Source organism: Chlamydotis macqueenii, chromosome 10 (genome assembly GCF_036417535.1).
Source record: "Chlamydotis macqueenii isolate bChlMac1 chromosome 10, bChlMac1.mat, whole genome shotgun sequence".
Lineage (NCBI taxonomy): Eukaryota > Metazoa > Chordata > Aves > Otidiformes > Otididae > Chlamydotis > Chlamydotis macqueenii.
Window position 1 is genome coordinate 13,283,778 of NC_141565.1, and position 18,672 is coordinate 13,302,449.

An 18,672-nucleotide genomic window follows, 5' to 3' on the forward strand; every position below is an offset into this window, starting at 1 on the left:
TGCGTGGAGCCGAGAGCAATGAGGCTCAGGCGAGCCCGTGGCACCAAGCAATTGGGGGATCACACCTCCCACCCCCTGGTCTCACTGTGCGCCCCTAAACATCACACACAGATACCATCAGTACGGAGCTTACCTTCCCTTCCCAGTGCTGGAAAGCAGGAGATGTGGTGTTCCTGCCTGGGAGAGCTGGTCACTGCTGGATTTGCCTCTCCCAGGCATCAAACTGTACTCCATCCTTTGAGACACAGCTGTGGTGCTGGATGGGGCCCAGGAGCCCCGGCATCATTAGGCATCTCATTTCTCAGCATCCTGGCAGCCCTCACCACTCCCTGCCTCCTCTCGCGCCCCGGCTTTCTCTGACAAAGCCCCTCTCCTGCTGCTGCCTTCACCCCCGCAGCCGCTTTGCCTATCAGAGAGGTCGAGCAGGAGCAAGGCTGTGCCGTCGCTCGGCTCTCCCTCTCCAAAAGGAGATCTCCATCACATTGCTCCACTCGCCCTGGCAGTGAGGAAAAGAGCAAGAGCATCCCTGCCCCATGGCATGGTGCCCTGCGGCACAGGCCTCCACTGGGGAAGGGCTGGCCAGACTCTCCGTTGGGAGGAGTTTTTCCCAACAGGCTGTGACATGTCACTGCCCAGAGCAGGATAACCAGGGATAACATGACTCTAGTGGGGTAAAATTCCACGTATTTCATTTATTCGAGGTGCTACGTCACCTCCTAGGCACTGAGCTACAGGGCACCTTTGTGCTACATGAGACATCAACTGGGTCTACGACGACACAGCACTCACTGCTACACACACGGCATGGACGGGGCCGGACAGGGCAGTGTGGCCAGTGACAGTCCTGCCGCCACCATTCCCTCTGCACCGCCGGCCATGGCATGCCCGCCAGGCAGGATTTTGCCCTGGGCTCTGCTGCCGCAGCCGTGCAGAAGCTGAGAGGGGTTTCCAAAGCACGGCAGAAACCGTTGCTGCTCCGGTGCCTGGCGTCACAGGACAGTGTCTCCCCAGAGCCTGGTCACCCACACGTGCGGGCGCGTGCACACCCTGTCCCCGACTTCAGGCACTTGGTGCTCGGCCGGGGCTGGTCCCCGGGCCCCGCTCAGGGTGCCTCGCGCAGGCACAGCGCCTCGACGGCACCGCTGGGGCCCTGGGCCACCCCACCGATGACGAAGAGCAGGCTGGGCGCCAGGCAGCTGGAGCAGGAGCAGCGGCCGGTGGGCATGGGGGGCAGTGGCTCCCACTTCTTCCGCGAGAGGCTGAACCCTTCCACCGAGTCCAGCGGGCAGGATTGGTTCCCTGTGGGAGATGGGATGGCATCAGCCCCCAGCAGCCCTCTGTGCACCCCAGGCTCTGCCTTTCCCCCTTCATACGCCTTCGACTCCCCAGCCAGAGCCCTTGGCGGCAGCTGGTCCCTCAGCCCTGAGCTGTGGGGGCTCTGCCATCCCAGAGGCAATTTAGCAGGGGCACAAGAGGATTAGCGGCGTCCCCACAGAGAAGGCTGCTGGCACTGGTGCTGCGCTGCTCGCTCTGCCCCCGTGCCAGCCCCCCACAGCCATCACTGGGGGATAAGGGAGGGCAGCTCCAGCCGTGGCAGGGCTCAGATGCCACGCCACAGGGATCCAGCCAGCACTGCTCGCCTTCCTCATCATCCCCTCCTGCCCTGTGGCAAGAGGTCTGGCTCGCCCTGGGTGAGCTCAGCGGGGTCTGGCAGCCCTCACTGCAGGGGTGCTGCGGCCGGCGCTGGGCGACCCGAGCAGCCCTCACCGCTGCATCCCCGCTGCTGAGTGACAGCACTGACCTTTCCCCAGCTCTCTCGGGAGAGGGATGCAGCGCTGCCGGCCTGCACAGCAGGGCTGAGCTGGCGTGGGCTGTGCGAGCCCAGCACGCTGCACAGAAGCTGAGAGGAGTCTGGCTGGGGGGGGTGAAGGAGGCAAGCGGCTCAGCGGGGGCAGCCAGTAGGGCAGGGCAGTAGGGTCCCCCTAGCACTTGGGGGGCACAGGAGGGATGCGGCTGCAGCTGGTGTTGCAGTACCCCTGTGGTTTTGCACAGCCAACCTCCCCACTAACGTGCCACAAAGGACAGGGATGAGAACACGGCCACGCGCCTACCCCCGGCATTACCGAGGCCACCCACGGCCACCACTCTTCCTCCCAGGCAGCCGGCCACGAAGTCAGCTCTCTTCTCCCTCATGCGGATGGCGCGGCTCGTCTTGCTCCACGCACCTGGAGGCAAGAGAGCATGAGGACGGCTCGCTGGGGCTCCTCTCCACACACCGAGGCTAGGACACCCCTGGACTAACGGCTCCCCGGGGCCAGGGAGCAAGGGCTGATGGTCAGACCCCAGAGGAACCATGTCCCTTGGGCACGGACACCCCTCACCAAGACCCAGAGAGGCATCCTGGAGCCGCAGGAAATGCTCCCACAGCATCCAGGAACACGGAACTCACCCTGCGCAGGATCGAACATCTCCACGGTGTTGACGAAGTGGGGACGGGAGTAGAAGTTGTGGGGTCCCGGCTGCTGCAGCCCTCCCAGGCTGAAGACGACACCGTCAGCCATGGCGCAGGCGGCGAAGGCACGGCGGCTGGGCACGCTGGGGTAGCGCGTCCAGCTCCTCGTCTCCAGGTCGAACGCTTCGAAGGCGGTGACGGGCAGCTTGCCCTGCCGGCCCCCTGCACAAAGAGGAGATGCTGTGGCTGATGGCGCCCCGTGCCCTGAGCTGGCACCATCGGTGTGCTCAGCGAGTGGGATGGGGTGGGAGGGCAGCACAGAGCCACCCTGGGATGCACCAGGTTACCCCCCAGTCTGGGAGGGCAGGGGAGGGAGAGGGCAGCGGAGGGGAGGGAAGCTCAGCTCGCCCCAGCAGCACCTACCCAGGATGAAGATCTTGTTGCCCTGCAGGAAGGCAGAGGCCCCGTAGCAGGGGGTGGGCATGGAGGGCAGGGGCTGCCAGTGGTCCTTCGCCGGCTCATAGACGCGGACCAGCGCCTGGGGAGAGGTGTCCATACCCATTCCCCCCAGAGCGTAGACGGCTCCATCTGCAAAAGAGGCAGCGATGAGGTGGGGACAGCCATGGGCAGCATCGTGGGGCTTGGAGCCCCCCCTGTGCCCTCCAGGGCAGGCAGCACGGGTGCTGCTGAGCCCCATGGCCAGCCGTCGCTCCAGGGTGGCCAGGGGATGGTGAGCATGGCCAGGCCTGAGCCCAGCAGTGCCCTGACCCCGCTGGGACCCCCTTGTCCCCCTCTTGGTCCCATCCATCAGGTGCAGAGCAGAGCACAAGGCCATCGGCTCTAATTATCCTTGACAGTACCATCTCCCTGGAGACACCATGGCAACACAGCCATGCTGCCAAATCCTGCTCCCGCTCCCGGCACGGCCAGCACCCCTGCCCACTCCCACCGCTGCCCTGCCATCCCCTCTGCCCTGCCCACCCCGCCGGGGCCATGCCACAGCGTCCGCAGCCAAGGAGCAGACACGGGCACCACGTACGGCACCAACCCTGGCCCTCAGCCCCCAGCCCACGGGCTGCCAGGCTGTGCCAAGGCTCGGAGGCTGCTCAGCAAAGTTTGGGCAGGAATAGCAATGTGTTTGATTCACAGCACGCCGAGCCGGGCTGGAGTAGAGCGTGCTTGGCTATCCTGGCCCGGCTCTCAGCCAGGGCAGCCAGAAAAGGCTTCTGTGCCTGGAGGGGCTCTACACCACCCAGCCCCGGGCTGCAACAGGGCCGCTGCGGCAGGAGCATGACCCTGGCGTTGAGTGGCAAGTTTGGCTGCTGGGTGAAAGCCTTGTGCTGCATCCCAAGCAGCGATGGGATTCAAATCCCACCTGAGCATCCCTGACCCCTGCCTCCCCGCTTCTCCGGACAGGAGAGGTACCTGCAGCCACGCCCCATCCCCAGCCCTCACCTCTCTGCACCGCGGAGATGCCCATGGAGGGCTGAGCCAGCGCCGCCTTCTTCTCCCACTTGCCCTCATCCACGTGGTAGACCTCGACAGAGGCGAGGGGCCTCTGCGCGGCATCCACGCCGCCCACCACCAGGATCTGCTTGCCCAGGGCGAGGGCGGCGGCGCCGGCCCGCGGTGTGGGCAGCGGCGGGAGCGTGGTCCATTGCTGGGCCGGGAGGTCGAGCACCTCAGCAGCACCCAGGGCTCGCCCAGCGCCCCCGCAGCCGCCCAGCACGAAGAGCTGCCCATCGCGGTGCGCGGTGCTGCAGTACACGCGCCGCGTGGGCATGGCGGGAAAGGTGGCCCACACGAAGGCGCCCGCGCCCGCCGCCATGGGCCGGGCTCAGCCACCCCGAGGGTCCCCGGGCCCCAGCTCTGCCGTGCCACCCATCTGGCCTGGCTCTGCCCACCGCTTCCTGTGGGGAGAGCACCCAAATCAGCGCCCGGGCACCCATCGCTCCCCCTGGCCCCAGCGAGCCCACTCCCCTTGGTGGGGCGACAGCTCCCCAGGGCTCCCCACCTGCACCCATTTGGGTTCCCCTACCCCAGGGTCCCGCTCCCCACCGAGACTCCCACTCCCCGGGGGTCCCTGCCCGCACTCACCGGGGCTCCCCCTCCCCGACGTTCCCGTACCCTGGGCTCCCGCTCACCGGGGCTCCCAGTGCACAGCCCGCACCCACCGGTGCTCCCACTGCCCGGGGCTCCCTGCCCGCACCAACCGGGGCTCCTGCCCACCGGGGCTGCCGGGGCACGGCCCATACCTCCCACCCCGGGGCTCCCGGTGCACAGCCCGGACCCCCAGGCTCCTGCTCCCGCCCGCACCCACCGGACCCTCTGCTCTCCCCGCGGCTCCCTCCCGCATCCCCTCCGCCGCCGCCCCGCTTGCCGGGAGCGGGGCAGGGAGCGCGCTCACCCCTCCGCCCGCTCCGCCGCTCTGCCCGCCGCTCCGCTCCGCTCCGCGCCGCCGCCCGCACCGGGCCCGCCCGCTGCTGCTGGTGGGGGCGGTGCCGCGCTTGCCCCCCCCCCCAACTCCCGCCCCCCTCCGCCCGGCTCTCCGGGGGCTCTCGGTGCTGCTACCGGCCCGCCGTGCCCCTGCCCTGCTCGCCCCGCCGGGAAGGAGCCGCTGCGGGAAGAGGGACTGGAGAGACGGTGATGGAGCCAGCGGCTCTATGCTCCCTGGCACCGGGCTCACCGGCCTGAGAAGCCACCATCCTACCCTGAAGAAGACCCCCTGCCCATTGCCACTGTGGGGCTGCCGGGGACGCAGCGTGAGCCCGGCCCTGCCCTGAGCTCAACCATGCCGGGGTCACTCAGCGGGAAGGTGCAATGGGGTCCCAAACCCTCAAACGTCACCCCCTGCTTGGCTGAGCCTCGCAAATGACGGCGCTGGGAAAGGGGCTGTCGCAGGCAGAGCCAAAGGCAGGCAGGAAACTCACAACAGAAACGTGCTAGAAAAGTTTTGCTTTAAAAACAGGCAGAAGTGACATGGGGAGAACACCGCGGTGCAAACAGCACTTGGGCGTGCCACCGGTAACACCTGCTCCGTACCAGCCACCGCTGCAGGAGCGCGAAGGGAGGTGTGAACACTGCGTGGGTGCCTGCGTTGCCCCTGCCCCGCCAGCCAGGCGGGCAGCTCCCCAGAGCACTGCCAAGGAAAGGAAAGCTGTTTCTCCAGGGATCCCATCGTGCAAGCTCCCAGAATGCTTGTGCTCGGGCATGGAGGTTCCTGGTAGGACTGAGCGGGCACATCACACATCACAGAGGGGACAGCTCGCAGCGGGAGCCCAGCCCAGCGCTGTGCCTGAGCACAGCAGGAAGCAGGCGGTGTCCCAGCCCGGAGCCCCTTGGCCTTGTGAGGCGGTGTCACTGTCCACCCCACCGCTAGCTCGGGCTGTCCTTCTCCACGCAGGCCAGGTAGCGGTCGTAGTTCTCCTCGCACCTCCTCACGCAGCGCAGGAAATAGTCCTCGTCAGCAATGGCCTCCAGCAGGTCGGTCTGCACCAGGCAAACGTCATACAGCTCCGAGGTGGGAGCGCGCCTGGGGCTGCTGCTCCCTGGCTCCGAAAACACCTGCAGGGAGAGAGCAGCACGCAGAAGCACTCACACCCTTCGCGGGCAGCAGTGCAGCGGCCATGCCCAGCACAAGCGCAGAGCCCAGCAGCAGAGAGCAGAGCCCTTCTCCTCAGCCAGGAGCCTTCACGCTGGCTGTGGGTCAGCAGCAAAGGGCAGGGGCTCCCATCTCCACTCCAGCAGAAGGTGAAGTTTTTCTGGATTTTTCCCTCCTTCCCTTGAGGCCCCTTTGGCTCTGAACCAGCTCGTTGCACAGGTGGCTGGGCCTCCCCTAAGGAACAGGCCACACCAAGCAGCTGGAAGAAAACTGCTCTGTGGAGCGGCCGACCTCAGGAAAATCTCTGCCAGCAGCTCTTCCTTTGGCTCCCACAGCCTGTTGCACAGGAGGGAACAAGGACTTCACCTTCTGATCTTAACCATGGCTCTGCCTAAGGCCACCTGGCAATCTGTTCCCCTCCCAGCGCTGCTCTGTCACTGTGCCTGACATAGGCACAGCCCTGCAGAGCTGGTGACGAAAGAGGGGAAGCTGGCGTCCAACCTACTGATCCTGGCTGCAGGACAGCAAAGTCCCAGCAGCAGGGATGAGCTCTGCTGGCGAGGTGCTTGGCTGCCTCCCAGACCCCAACGAGATCTGCTGCCAGCATAACTTGATCCTACCTGACCGATCCGATGTGGGGCGAGCCCTGGGGCTGGCTGCAGGGCTGCCCTGAGACAAGCCGAGCAGCCTGACTGACCAGCCGTGCCGGCTACAGATGGCAAAAGGAAGAGTTCCTTGATCAGGAAAAGAGCCCAAAGCTGAAATGCAGCAAGTGGAGCTGCGTGAGCCACACTCCGGCTGCTGCAGACGCGCAGGCAGCAGCTGCTGTGCACAGAGGCCTCAGGCTCTCAGCAGGGCCGTCCACGTGAATTCACCTGAACCAGGCACGGGACAGTCCGAAGCCTATTCCGGACAGCTCTGCTCCGGGCAGCAACAACTCCTGCCACCAGCTACAGATCCACAAACGGAGGGAACTTGTCTGGAAGGGAATATCCGATGAATATCCCATCCCTCACCACTCCCCAGCTGCCTGGCAAACGCTGCCAACCATTCACAAGCTGCTGCACATTCCCCCTTCTCATGCTGTCTCCTCCTGGATGGAAATGGGCAGGGCTTCTGCCTTGCCCATGGATCTGCGGCTCTTGTTTGAACACGGACAGTTGTCCAACTGCCAGGCGCATGACTGCACAAATGTTCCCTTTTCCAAGCACCGTCCACCACAAACATTTCGGTGCCACAGACAAGTGGTGGTCGCACCTCGAGGCTGGCTGGCCTGCTGCCGCTGCGACCCAGACTGACTCGGACTGACTCACCTCGGCAGAGCAGAGGCGCTCGGCAGCGAGCTGTTCTCTGCCGATGGCCGATCTCACCCTCCCTGTGGGCAGCCCTATGCATTGCCACCACCACTGCCGGTGGCACGGGGTGCAGTGACACCGGGGTTACGCCTTGATCGCCCTTTGCAGGCTCACACTCATGCAAAGGGGACAAAACGTGCCTGACCTCGCCGGGGACACCCGGCAGCGCAGGCAGCTGGAGCCGGAGGGGCCTTCAGCCACCTACCTGGGGATGAACAATGGTGTCTGCGTCGTCCAGCCGGATGTTGTCGTCGATGAAGATGTGGTGAACGCTGGGATCATGTGGGTCGATCCACAGGGGCTTCCCACCCCGGGAAGAGAACTGATTCCTGGCCCACCTGAAACAGGAAGCAGAACAAGGAGCAGTCAGGGGAAGGAGAAGGCGACAGCTCTCGGGTGAAGGCAAGCAAGGCTGCGGTGCAGGCTCAGGGCAAGCCTGTGGGCCAGGGAAGGAGGACAGAGACCGTCCTGTCCCTCTGCCTGCTGCTGCCTCCCGGGAAAGAGAAGCATTTTGTAGTGAGATAACAAATCAGGGGGTGTTCGCAGAAAAGCAGGAGGTACACCAGGGGATGGAGACCTGAGGAAAGATGTGAGAGCCCCATCAGGCTGCCCACAGGCAAAATGGGGAGCACGTTAATGTTAGGGGCCCCAACCACTTGAAGACCTCAAAAATATGAGCTGTCCCAGACTGGGAGAAGCTCAGAGAGTCACAAAAGAGGAGAGAATCCCCAATTCACTTTAGTGCCCTGTTTCTCACCAGTCAAAGTGGTCTTGGAAGCCTCCAATTCCCTCCAAAGAGCTGAAGTAATTGTAAAGCTTTCTGCCATCCTCACGGGTGGCCAGCCGCTCTGCTCCCCTTGTCAGCACCACCCCTTGCTTGCTGCAGCGTATCTGGCCAGGGGTGAGGTCCATGGGGAGCTGCAGGACCAAAGCAAACAGGTTTTTTTTGTGCATCGGCAGAGACAACAAGCAGCAGGGTGGAGACTCCCACCAACATGTGAGAGGACAGCGCTGCGGAGAAGACAAGAAGAGGCATGGAACCCTCCCACCCAAAAATCATCCCCTCTCTAGGGATGGAAAGGAATGACCTCCTAGCTGCACACTGCCCCCGTTTCAATCTCTGTTCCCCATTAATGCTTTGAGGAAGAACTGAAGCGGCTCCTGAAGCTCGTTCCCAGTGTTCCTGTCTGGTGTGCTGCTGGGGGGAGAGCACGGCTGCCATCGGCTCTGAGCCGCGGAGCCCTGGTCTGCTGCAGTGGCCTCTCTATGGGAGAAGGGATGCTCTGCCCAACCCGGGACACCCCGAGAGGAGACCATTCCCACGCAGGATCCACACGCACACGCACTCTCCTCCGGCTAACAGCTTCTTCCGAGAAGCCGGCTGTGTTTCCTCGCTGCAGAAGCTGGAGCTTTTAAAAGCGAGACGGCTGAGCAGCTTGAGAGCAGCCTGACGTGGGGAGCTCTGTGCAAGCCACCCGGCTGCCCTTCTCCCGCGCGCCGGGCCCTCGGGGTGCCACTCACCGCCAGATCCCGCAGGGCTGGGAACTGGGGGTGCTGCCCGTCCAGGGCGCAGCTGACGGCCCGGAGAGCACGGGGCAGGTCCGTGCCAAAAGTCCTGAAGACGACGGCGAAGGCTCTCCCGTCCCGGTGCAGGCTGTCCAGGAGGCGGAAGAAGGCGGGCAGGATCAGGTGGTAACGTTTGCTCCGTTCGCCCTGGACCGAAAAGACGTCGTGCGGCCGGCCAGGCCACTCCAGCAGCTGCAGGTGGCGGGCATGGAGGTCACCGAAGCACCGGCCCGGGCCCGTCTCGGTGAAGGCCGGGTCCCGGCCGTGGTGGCTGTAGTAGCTGAGAGCCCCGGGGCAGGGGGGGCCCAGGGAAGGGCGGTCGCTCGCCCACTGCCACTCGCCTGCAAGAGAGGAGGGTGCTCAGCCGCCGCCCCCGCCGCCCTCCCGCCCGGTCCCCGCAGGCCCCGGCGCTCACCGGCGGCCCCGGCGCGGCCCCAGGTGACGGTGCTGAGGAAGGTATTGAGCGCGGCCCGCGGGCCCTGCCCCGACACCGCGTCCGCCGCCACCACCGTGTTGTTCAGGTCCACGTGCAGCACCAGCCGCCGCCGCCGCCGCCCGGCCCCGCCGCTCATCGCTCCGGAACCGGCCCCGGCCACCGGAACCGGCCCCGGCCGCGCCGCCGTCACCGTGGAAACGGAGCCACTTCCGCCCGCGCCGCTTCCGCCGGCCGAGCGCCCCCTGCCGGCCCGGGCCCGCGCCGCGGGGCACCGCCCGCCACCGGCGCCCCCGCCGCCGTTGCCACGGAGACCGGGAACGCGGCGGAGGTCGGGGGTCAGGGGGCGTGGCCGAACCCGCTCCGTACTTGTGGGCGTGGCCTCGACCCGCCAAAGGGAGGCCGGAAGCGGAAGTGGGCGGTGCTTCCGGCGCTCCGCGGGCGGCCATGTTGGAGCGGCGGTCGCAGCGCAGCGGCGGGTGCGGGTCTGGCGGCGGCCGGTAGGTTGGGGCCGGCGGTGCCCGGGCCCCGCGCTCCCGGGCGAGGGCGCTGCCGAGCCGCCCGGCAGGGCGGCCTCCGGGCGCTGCAGGCGGAGCCGCGACACTGAGGGCCCCGCCCCGGCCCCCGCCCCCGCCCCCCCTCCCTCCCTGACGGGCCCGGGAGCCGGCGCGGGGCCGAGCGGGGGGGCCGCACCCGCTGTCTGCACCAATCACCTCCCGCAGCCCCGCAGGGAGGGCGCTGGCCCGGGCGGCTCTCCCCCGCCCCGGGGCCCCTCCGGCCGGCGGGACGAGGTGGTCCAGCCAGGGCTGCCGCTGGCTTCTCCTTACCGGGCCGAGCCGAACCTGGGCAGGGGTGTGCGGGGGGCGGGCGCTCGGGAAGGGGCATCTCCTGCACCGAGGGGTGGGCCGGGAGGAGAGGCTGAGCCACCGAGCCCTCCTTGGGTCTCCACAGCAGCCTCCGTCTGCCCAGGCTGCCCAGCCCCACGTCTCGGCCCTGCCGGCAGCCGGTGTCCCCTTCCAGTGCATCCAGAGAAGCACTGCAGAGCCCTTTCCTTGAGCTCCGCGCCCGGGCAGCCGGGCCTGGCATTGCTTGAGCGTTGCGTGAGGGTCCTGCCAGCACTTTGCATCCCCCCCAGGAGCACCGCAGGCCTGTGGCGCCGGGGTGCTTTAGCTAGGGCACATCCGCTGGTAGTGTGTCAAGTGAGGGCCCTGGCTGTTGGGCGGACAGACTGCTTGCCACCTTTCGCTCCTGCTACAACTTGCACTGCACAAAAGGAGACTGGGCGGATCGGTGTTGAGGTGTCCTGTCCCTGCTGAGATGTCCCAGCCTCTCCATTCAACATCAGAATGCACCTCGAGGTGTCCCGGCTGCTGCGGGGCTTGCTGCAGCCCGAAGGTGATCCATTGTGCAGCCTGTTGAGAGCACGTTGTTAGTTGTGCTGCTTCTCTACCAGCTTGGGATTAAGCTTTACATCCTCACTGGCTACGCTGCGCCTGCTACCGCTTGCTCATTTTGGAGATGGCAAATGTCACCGGTGGCCGATGACACCAGCCGCGGCTCCGTCGGAGTGCTTCCCTGCCTGCCTCCCCTCCTCTGTGGGAGATCCCTGCCTGCTGCAGTGCAACTACATTATGCTCCTCCAAATCCCTCTTCTGCCGTGACGTCTGCAGAACACTTGACTGAGATTAGTCTGTCATGCGGAGGCTCTTACCCGCCCTGCTGACCTGTGCTTCCCCTGCTGCGGCGGCTTTTGGCTTGTGTCTCTTCCCTGCTTGTGCAGCCAGTGGCGGCGCGGGCGCCGGTCTGGGGCTGGCGCTCCCAGGCTCTGGGGTTGTGGTGAAACTGGAGTTCTGGAAGGAACGTTGGACACGAGTGGTTCCTTGCTCTGCTCAGACGCTCGCTTTTCCGTCACAGCTTCCTTGCCTGTGCTCTGCTCTCTCTGATAATGTGTCCAACACCTTCTGCATTTCCCTGGGAAGGATTTTTCACTGAATCCTTCGTATTGTTTTGGGAGATACTCATGAAGCTAAAGATTTTATAACTTCTCTGTGCAGCATCCAGCTGCGGAGCTGGTGAGGCCGCCAGCTCAACATTACGAGATGAGAGTTCTCCTGGGTGCATCACAAAGTCCTGCGTGGGCTGCTCTTTGTGCCTGTTTTTTAATTTAAAGCAATAACTAGTGCTTTTGTCCCAGGCAGGCAGCTGCGTAGCGCTCTGAGCGTGATCCCAGTGCTGTCCCTCAGGCCGCTGTACGCTTGGCCCTGCTGATATGCGTTTCCTTCACGCTGCCCTGCTTGAATTTCCTGCTTCCTCCTCACTTGGCAGCGAGCGCCCTTGGATCAACACCAGTTCGCTGTGACAGCGAGTTGCAGACCGTTGTTCAAACAAGGGAACAGCAAGGAGCGGTGTTGCTTTGCCACAGCGTTCGGCATCAATGAAGCACGACTGAAATAGCCTCCAGTCCTGCTGTCAGGTCTGCAGGAGGATGCTGCCACTTTGGTAGCGACTCAGAATCAATTTTTGAGCAGAGTCCATTAGGAAGCTGGAAAATTGAAGGTGATGCTGGCATAGATTTGAGGTGCTCAGGCTGCTCAGTGTTGAGATGGCTCGATCGTGGTGTTCTTGGTGCGTGCGCCAGGCGAGGGTTCAGTGAAGGGCTGCTTTACCGAGGGAAATCGAAATCTGGTTACCTGAAGCTGGGGCATGTCAAACTCAAACTGGAAACGAGCTGCAGATTTCACTGAGAAACTGGAACCCTTTCATGGGAACCCTTCATCTTGGGATGGGTTGGACAGGATTGCCTGAAATATTTGTTTAGGTTTGAGGGTATTTCTGTGAGAGATGTTTTAGTTTTGCTTAGCGATGAATCAGTGACAGGATTGTCTTGGGTTGTGCCCAGGATCTGACCCAGTGTTTGTGAGTAGCCACGCCTGAGCTAATGGTTTCGGGTCCCTGCTTAAAAGCGCAAGATAATTTCAGTTGCTGTAAGCTAACTATCTTCTCTCTCCTTTTGAGGTGTCAAAGGTTGTTTTTCCAGTAATTTGGACCTTTTTGAAGCACCCGCTTGCCTAATGCCATGAATATTGCAGTGAACAATGCGGAAGAAAAAGCTGTCCATTCCTGGTCGAGAATTTCCTCTGCAGGACAGAAAGTTCTGGAGGAAGCCCTCCGAGTCTTCAACCCAATGTCCAAGGACCTTTCGGACACAGAGATCCAGCTGGTGGCCTTCATTCAGGGCCTGAAGGAGGAGGGCTACCAGCCCACAATTCTGAGGAGTAAGGATGTGTACGGGTACAGCTCGTGCACGGCAGACACACCTAGCCAAACAAAAGAGAGCACCCCGCACAACTGCGCCACCGCCGCCACCGAGGCTGCTGAGAGCCCGTCTCGAAACACCGCAGCCACGCCAAAGGTGGCTGCTTCGCCCACCAGCACTTCGGTGAACTCTTCGAAAGTCTCCGCTCAGCCCGTCTCTAAAGGGGATTCTACAAATCTCCTCTTGAGCTCCTTGAAGCAGACAAGATCCGGCGCGTCCAAGGCTGCGGCAGTGGGCTTCCCTACCAGCACGTATCCTGACGTGTATCCAGCCATGAGACTGTCGGTGGTTCTGGAAGCTCTGGTGCCGCTGAAAACTCCCGCATCCTGTTTGGAGTCCAAGTACACACGAGGGCGTCTTGGGATCTCACCCTCGGACCTTAAACTCCTTAAGGCTTCGAGTGCGCCGAGGCAGTTTTCTTCAGGCAAGACTCCCAAAATAACAGAAGGTAAGGGGTACAAGCGTTTGATAAAGAAAGCATCGGATTCTGCCACCCTCTCTTTAAGTCTTCTGAAGGGACCAAAGGCTGGGGTGCTGCAGGAGAGCAATGCTTGCAAAGCCTCGGGAGTCCTCAACGGGAGAGTCACAGGCAGCTCGTCCCAGGGCTGCACCACAGCACCGCAGTCCAAGATCTTGAAAATCAAAGGTAAGGAACCGCTGGTGGGAAAAGCAGAGTGGAAGGACAGTAGTACTTACCAGGAAAGCACTGGGCAGAAGAGGAGAAGAGCTACGGAGGCAAGAGAAGCACCGCAGAGAAAGAAAGCAAATACCGTTCCTGTCCGAAAGAAATCTCGACAGGCTCAGAGCACTTTGAACCTGCTGAAATTCCGGGCCATCAAGGTGGGCAACTCTTCTTCTGACGATGAAGTGAGGAGGAGAGCACAGAAGATCCTTAGGGTCAACCTGTCCCCCGTGATCCGAATTCAGCCCTTGTCACACTCTCACAGCGTCCCTTGAGTTTCTTCACTTTGTCACTTTTTTTTTTTTGTAAGTAAGTAAATACGAGCCTGGCACCAGAGCGTGGAGAAGTTTAAGAGCGACTCTGGATCTCTGGTGCCTGATGACGATATGTCGACTAACCTGCGGAGGGAGCAGCCTGCTCTCACGCTGTTTCTGCCTGTCTACCACTGCTATGCAGAACTGACTGCAGAAATACAAAACCCCGTTCGGGAACGCGGAACGGTGACTCTCGCCCGCGGCGAGCCGAGCAGGCCGGAGCGCTCGCTTCCCACCGGCGCCCTTCTGAACGTGGCAGGCTGCGCTCTCGTGCAGGGGGAGAACATGGGATTTTCTCATGACATCGATGCACTGTGATACTGCTCTTTTTGAAGCTGTACATTTACTGGTTTTATTTTGATCAAATTTTATAACTTTATATGTCTATATATCCATCTATGTGCACGTGTCCCAGGAGCTGTGGGAAGATGCACTTCCTCCGTCCCTCTGGGACTGGGTTCGATAGCTTTTGTTCCCCTCCCCTTCAACCAGTCTTTTGTTGAAAGGTGCCAGGATTTCTTTGTGAGTCAGTGTTGTGACAGTCTGTTCTGGGCTCTCTTGAGCAGCTCAGAGGCAGGCAGAGTTTTAGCCACTTGTTTGCCAAGCAATTTGGAGATTTACCAGCGGATAGTTGATTATAGTTTTAATATTTTCGGTATTACCTCTGCATAAGAGTGGGGGGCTGTTGCCTCAAAGTCTGCCCGACATCTCTAGGTGCCTCCTCTCTTTGTTGGTAGCAGAAGCTCCGGACTCATGGTGGGGGTTTGCCTCCAGAGAGTGATGCCTCCTCAGCACCCAGCGTTGCTCCGCTCTCCTGTACCCCGGGTGCAAACGTAGAATATGAACTGTGACTGTTAGAGCCGAGGGCTGGAGTTGTTAATAAGAGTTACATAAAGTGTCCTGCCCACCACGTAACTGCGTTGCTGTTGCTGAGTGTTTCAGGAGCAGGTTCTAGGTGCCAACAGAGGAGACACAGGCTGTGTTTGAATGTAGTAGATCCGTCTTGCGGGTCCCAGAGCTCGGAGGGATATTTGAGCCGGAATTGAAGCAGAAAAGCAGAAGGGATCAGAGGATACATGCCAGCACTTAAACAGAGAGTTTCTTTTTGTCAGATTGTGGGGGAGAAGAAGTAGGAGGAGAGATCGGCACCGTGTTGCAATGGGTGACAGCTTTGCTGTGCCGTGAGGAATGTTGCGAGAAGGTGTGTGGCAGGTGTGAAAGCGGCGGGAGTGCAGGCTCTGCCCGTCCCCGGGAGGCACTGCAGAACTGCTGCAGACGGGCGGCGTTAGTCTTCCTGTGCTGGAGGCACGCTGTCAGATGTGAACACAGACTACGTGCGTGGGTCTGCTCTCCGCAGGGAAAGATTCTGCAAACTCCAGGAGAAACACTGCGTTGGAGCGGTCGGTGCTGCAGCTGTCACCTAGGAGGGACGGCCTCCCATGAGACGACCTGCGTTGGGGTATTGCAAAGGCAGAACTTGGCAGCTTGGGGAGAGGAAACAGCGTCGGGCCAGGCACGGGCTCGGCTCTGTGCACCGCTGTACGTTCAGATCTCTGCAGCAGTGGGGTGGTAATCCACTCGTTCTCTCACCAGCTCAAAATACCAGTTGTCTGACCTAGTAATCTCTGTGGACATTGGCTGAAGGGATGAGCTCCCTTGGGAAGCCCCAGCTCCTTACGTTTCAGCCCCTCCCTAGCACCTGGCTGGATTTCAGCGCTTTGTAAAAGGGGTCAGCGTCTGATCCCTAGCGCAGAGAGGAAAACGGCGGCATGGAGAAGAGAGAGGAAGTTCATGAGGGAGTGAGAGGGCAGGAAAGCTGAGTGTCCAAGGCACAGCCGGAGATGATCTCCCTCGCTCAGGTGAAGCTGGGTGGAGGTTCTCTCTCGGGGAACGATTGCAGGCTCAGAATCGCACGCTCGGTTTCTGTTTGGTGTTACTTGCATATCTGAGCTGCTGTCAGAGATCATATCTTGCAGTGTTTGAGACTGACCTGTGAATGCCGCTGGTTGGCTGCAGAGGAGGAGAAAATACTTTCTTCTGCTTCTGTGTTTTAAAATGTCCTGGCAGAGAGTTCCCTGTCCTGACATGATGCTGGATGAACAGGGACCCTGCATCACTGTTAACCGGCCAAAAATTGCTTTATCCCTTTTGTTCCCATCCTTCAGACCTTTCTCATTCCCACGCTCTCAAATGCCAGGTCTTGAAGTCCTGCACTGGAGTTTCTCTTTTTGGCCGTTTCCCGAGGACGGCTCTGAACTCCTGCCTGTGGTATCGCTGTCTGACAGGCTGCTCAGCGGCTTCCCCTGTTCCCAGCCCCTTATAAGGGCACCGAGAGCTGTCTCTGGAGCCTCTTCGTGCGGCGCAGACATCCCAGCTGAACGCCTGGCCTCCACTGGGAAAAACAACCGTGCATCAACAAGGCTGAATTCGGGTTGAGGTTGCTTTTCCTCCAGCCTGAGCAGGAAGCTGAGCACCTGAGGCCAGCTTGTCAGGCCGCATCCCTCCTCTTCGCTGTGTTTCTTCCCCCAGCTGCACAGCTGCCTGCCTCCCCAGTCTTCTCCGTCACCTCTTGTCTTTCACAGCTTAGGTCTTTGCCAGTTAAGGATTTGGCTTGTACTGTTGCTTTACACGTCCAGCAGAACATACTGCCTTAGCGCTGCCGTGCCTTTCCCAGGACCCAGCTGAGTTCTGCGAGTGCTTAGTGGCCACAGCTCACCTGCTGTCCTTCCCAGGCCATCAGTGAGAGGTCTTCTGCTCCACAGGGAGAGACGAGCGTTAGAAATGCTTCTGTGTCACTGAGGCTCCTGCCAGGGAAGTGAGCACCCCATAGCTCCGTGCTCAGGGAGTTGCTCATCAGCAGTCCAGTCTCTGTCAGCGCTTCTGCGCATCTCTGACAGGTCGCAGGGCCCTTGAGCTACTGGGCAGCGCTGGAGCTAGATTCTCTGTCTCTTCTTCCCCTTTGCAGGTGATTTGGGAACTCGTCTGGAGGGCTTGTGGTTTGTTATTCACAGAGGGGCTTTACAGCCCCTGGGGCCAGTGTCAGCAACTGCCACCTGTCGCCCAGTGCTGACGGGGCGCCTGCAGTCTGTTCGTTGTTGGCTCCGCCATCCTTCGTCTCCACAGCTGCTGCGGGTGCTGCTGACGTCCTGGGCCTTCAACACTGCTGTGCAGGAGGCTGCAGAAGGGGCTGTGCCGTGGACGCTGGTGTTTAGAGTAGATCAGACCAGACCTACCTAAGACCTGATGTAACCAGAGATCTCCCTCCAGAGGTCCCTTCCACTCCATGTTATTCTGCGACAGCAGGGTGACACTTGCCTTCCAAGAATCTGCACAGCAGTGACTGACAGGGCACACAGACATCGTTGCCTGGAGCGCTGTGGTCTCTGCTGAGTGTGCTGTATGCAGGTTGTTCAGACCTGATTCTGTATTAGCCACTTTGAATTCATCCAAGTGCCTAACCTGGCCTGTGCTGTTCCCGGGCACCGTGACAGCCGAGAGCTTTGGAGACTCTCTTAGAAATGCTTTTACCGCATGGATTTGTGCCGCTGTCACTTCTAGAAATGATTCAGCCAGCGGTCAAAATGCTGTTCTTCCGACTGATTTTGTGGAAGTCATTTCTCCTTTTATTCAGCTGCCAAGAAGCAAGAGTTTATGCTTCGCCTCCACCAGACAAGGTCCTTGAGCTTCCTGCCTGCCTCAGAAGTCCGTCAGCGAGGTCCGTGGGGAGAGCAGCTTGTCCGGCAGGCAGCCGAAGGGGAAGCTGACATCAGATACCAGTTGAAATCACGTTGCTAATTGGTAGAAATGTTTTGAAGCTCATGACCACTGTGATCGGATTTCACCATCTGCCACTACTTTTACTTGGACAAGTTTATCCTTGGCCTCTTCCCTGCAAGCCATGTAGTGTAGTGCTGCTGCTTCCAAACTGTTTGCGTCCCCCACAGAGCCAGCTGCCGTAGCGATCCTCGTACAGAATTTCTTAAGCACTTTTCTGCAAAACAAGAAGGGATTATTTTGTTACTCCTGCTTTGTGGCCCGCTAGTGATATTTCAGCATGGGGAGGAGGTGTGATCCCTGGAGCACTTTGAGCACTCGTGTAGCTGGATCCTTCTCAGACCAGGGCATCACCTGCCCAGGCTGCAGCGCTCGCGCTCACAGGGCCAGGGGGGCAGTGGGCTGAGACCCCTCGTTGCCTGGTGTTTCTGTGCACGGAGTTCAGCCGGTGACCAGCTCAGAGCGTCGCGAGGGAAGTTGGGAGCAGAACAGCGCGGGTGGGCGACGCTGGGCACTTCGCTCCCTGGCCCTGCGCTGCAGCTGCTCCTGTTCTGCCACGTGTCCTCCAGGCCCCCCTTGCACGCCAGCAGCATTTCTTCACTAGTGGAGCTGGTGAAGTCCCCCAACCCCAGCTGTGGCAGGAGGGACTTTGGGTTTTGGGCTTGAGCACAGAATTTGGGCCCTTTCAGTTGTGACATGTGCTGTGTTTGTGGCCAGACGTTGCCAGCATTGGGGGGCGGCAGCTCCAGCTGCTCTCCCCCTTGGGTCCAGGTTCCCTGCCCTGTCTGGGAGGTGGGCCTTTGGCCACGGCACGGGGGACGTGTGGGGGTGGAGAGCAGGTTTGTCTCTCAGCTGCAACGGGACAGTGTGACGTGAGCTGGACAGCTTCCCGGGAAGGAGGACAGGTTTAGGGTCGGCTGTGGTCGGCGGGGTCGATGCTGAGCCTTGTGGAGCCCCCGCTGCTCAAGCACGTTGATTGGTGTGTGTGGAAGTGACAGTTGCTGTTTCAGTCTTCAAAATGGCACTGGCCCGTTTGCTGCTGTGGTCAGACGGGGATGGCTTCCCAGGAGCTGAGGTGGCCTGAGGAGAGGAGAGCTGTTCTGGGGCACCTCACACCTTCTCGATGGTGCTGCAGCCCTTGGCTTTGCAAGCTGGGTGGGCTGGCACCATCCGTGGAGA

The 18,672-nt window shown here is 61.3% G+C and overlaps 3 protein-coding genes across 4 annotated transcripts; 1 reads left to right on the forward strand and 2 right to left on the reverse strand.

Annotated features, from left to right (window-relative positions):
* Positions 1-672: 672 nt before the first annotated feature.
* Positions 673-4,926, reverse strand: KLHDC8B (kelch domain containing 8B). 2 transcript variants are annotated; one of them, XM_086755604.1, is made up of 6 exons: positions 4,860-4,926; positions 3,908-4,362; positions 2,876-3,040; positions 2,450-2,674; positions 2,124-2,225; positions 673-1,299 (listed from the first exon to the last, which is right to left on the reverse strand). In XM_086755604.1, exons 2-6 carry the CDS (start codon positions 4,278-4,280, stop codon positions 1,103-1,105), a joined length of 1,062 nt encoding a protein of 353 aa, XP_086611730.1. In that variant the 5' UTR covers positions 4,281-4,362; positions 4,860-4,926; the 3' UTR covers positions 673-1,102. The 2 variants fall into 2 exon arrangements, with proteins under 2 accessions (XP_086611730.1, XP_086611729.1); XM_086755603.1 differs by having other exon boundaries at positions 2,112-2,225.
* Positions 4,927-5,392: 466 nt separating this feature from the next.
* LOC147599553 (uncharacterized) lies at positions 5,393-9,620 on the reverse strand. Its single transcript, XM_086755677.1, has 5 exons — positions 9,390-9,620; positions 8,930-9,315; positions 8,166-8,326; positions 7,614-7,746; positions 5,393-6,016 (listed from the first exon to the last, which is right to left on the reverse strand). Exons 1-5 carry the CDS (start codon positions 9,544-9,546, stop codon positions 5,828-5,830), a joined length of 1,026 nt encoding a protein of 341 aa, XP_086611803.1. The 5' UTR covers positions 9,547-9,620; the 3' UTR covers positions 5,393-5,827.
* Positions 9,621-9,821: 201 nt separating this feature from the next.
* On the forward strand, positions 9,822-13,734 carry CCDC71 (coiled-coil domain containing 71). Its single transcript, XM_086755579.1, has 2 exons — positions 9,822-9,907; positions 12,423-13,734. The coding sequence occupies exon 2, from the start codon at positions 12,484-12,486 to the stop codon at positions 13,678-13,680; it is 1,197 nt and encodes a 398-aa protein (XP_086611705.1). The 5' UTR covers positions 9,822-9,907; positions 12,423-12,483; the 3' UTR covers positions 13,681-13,734.
* Positions 13,735-18,672: the final 4,938 nt, after the last annotated feature.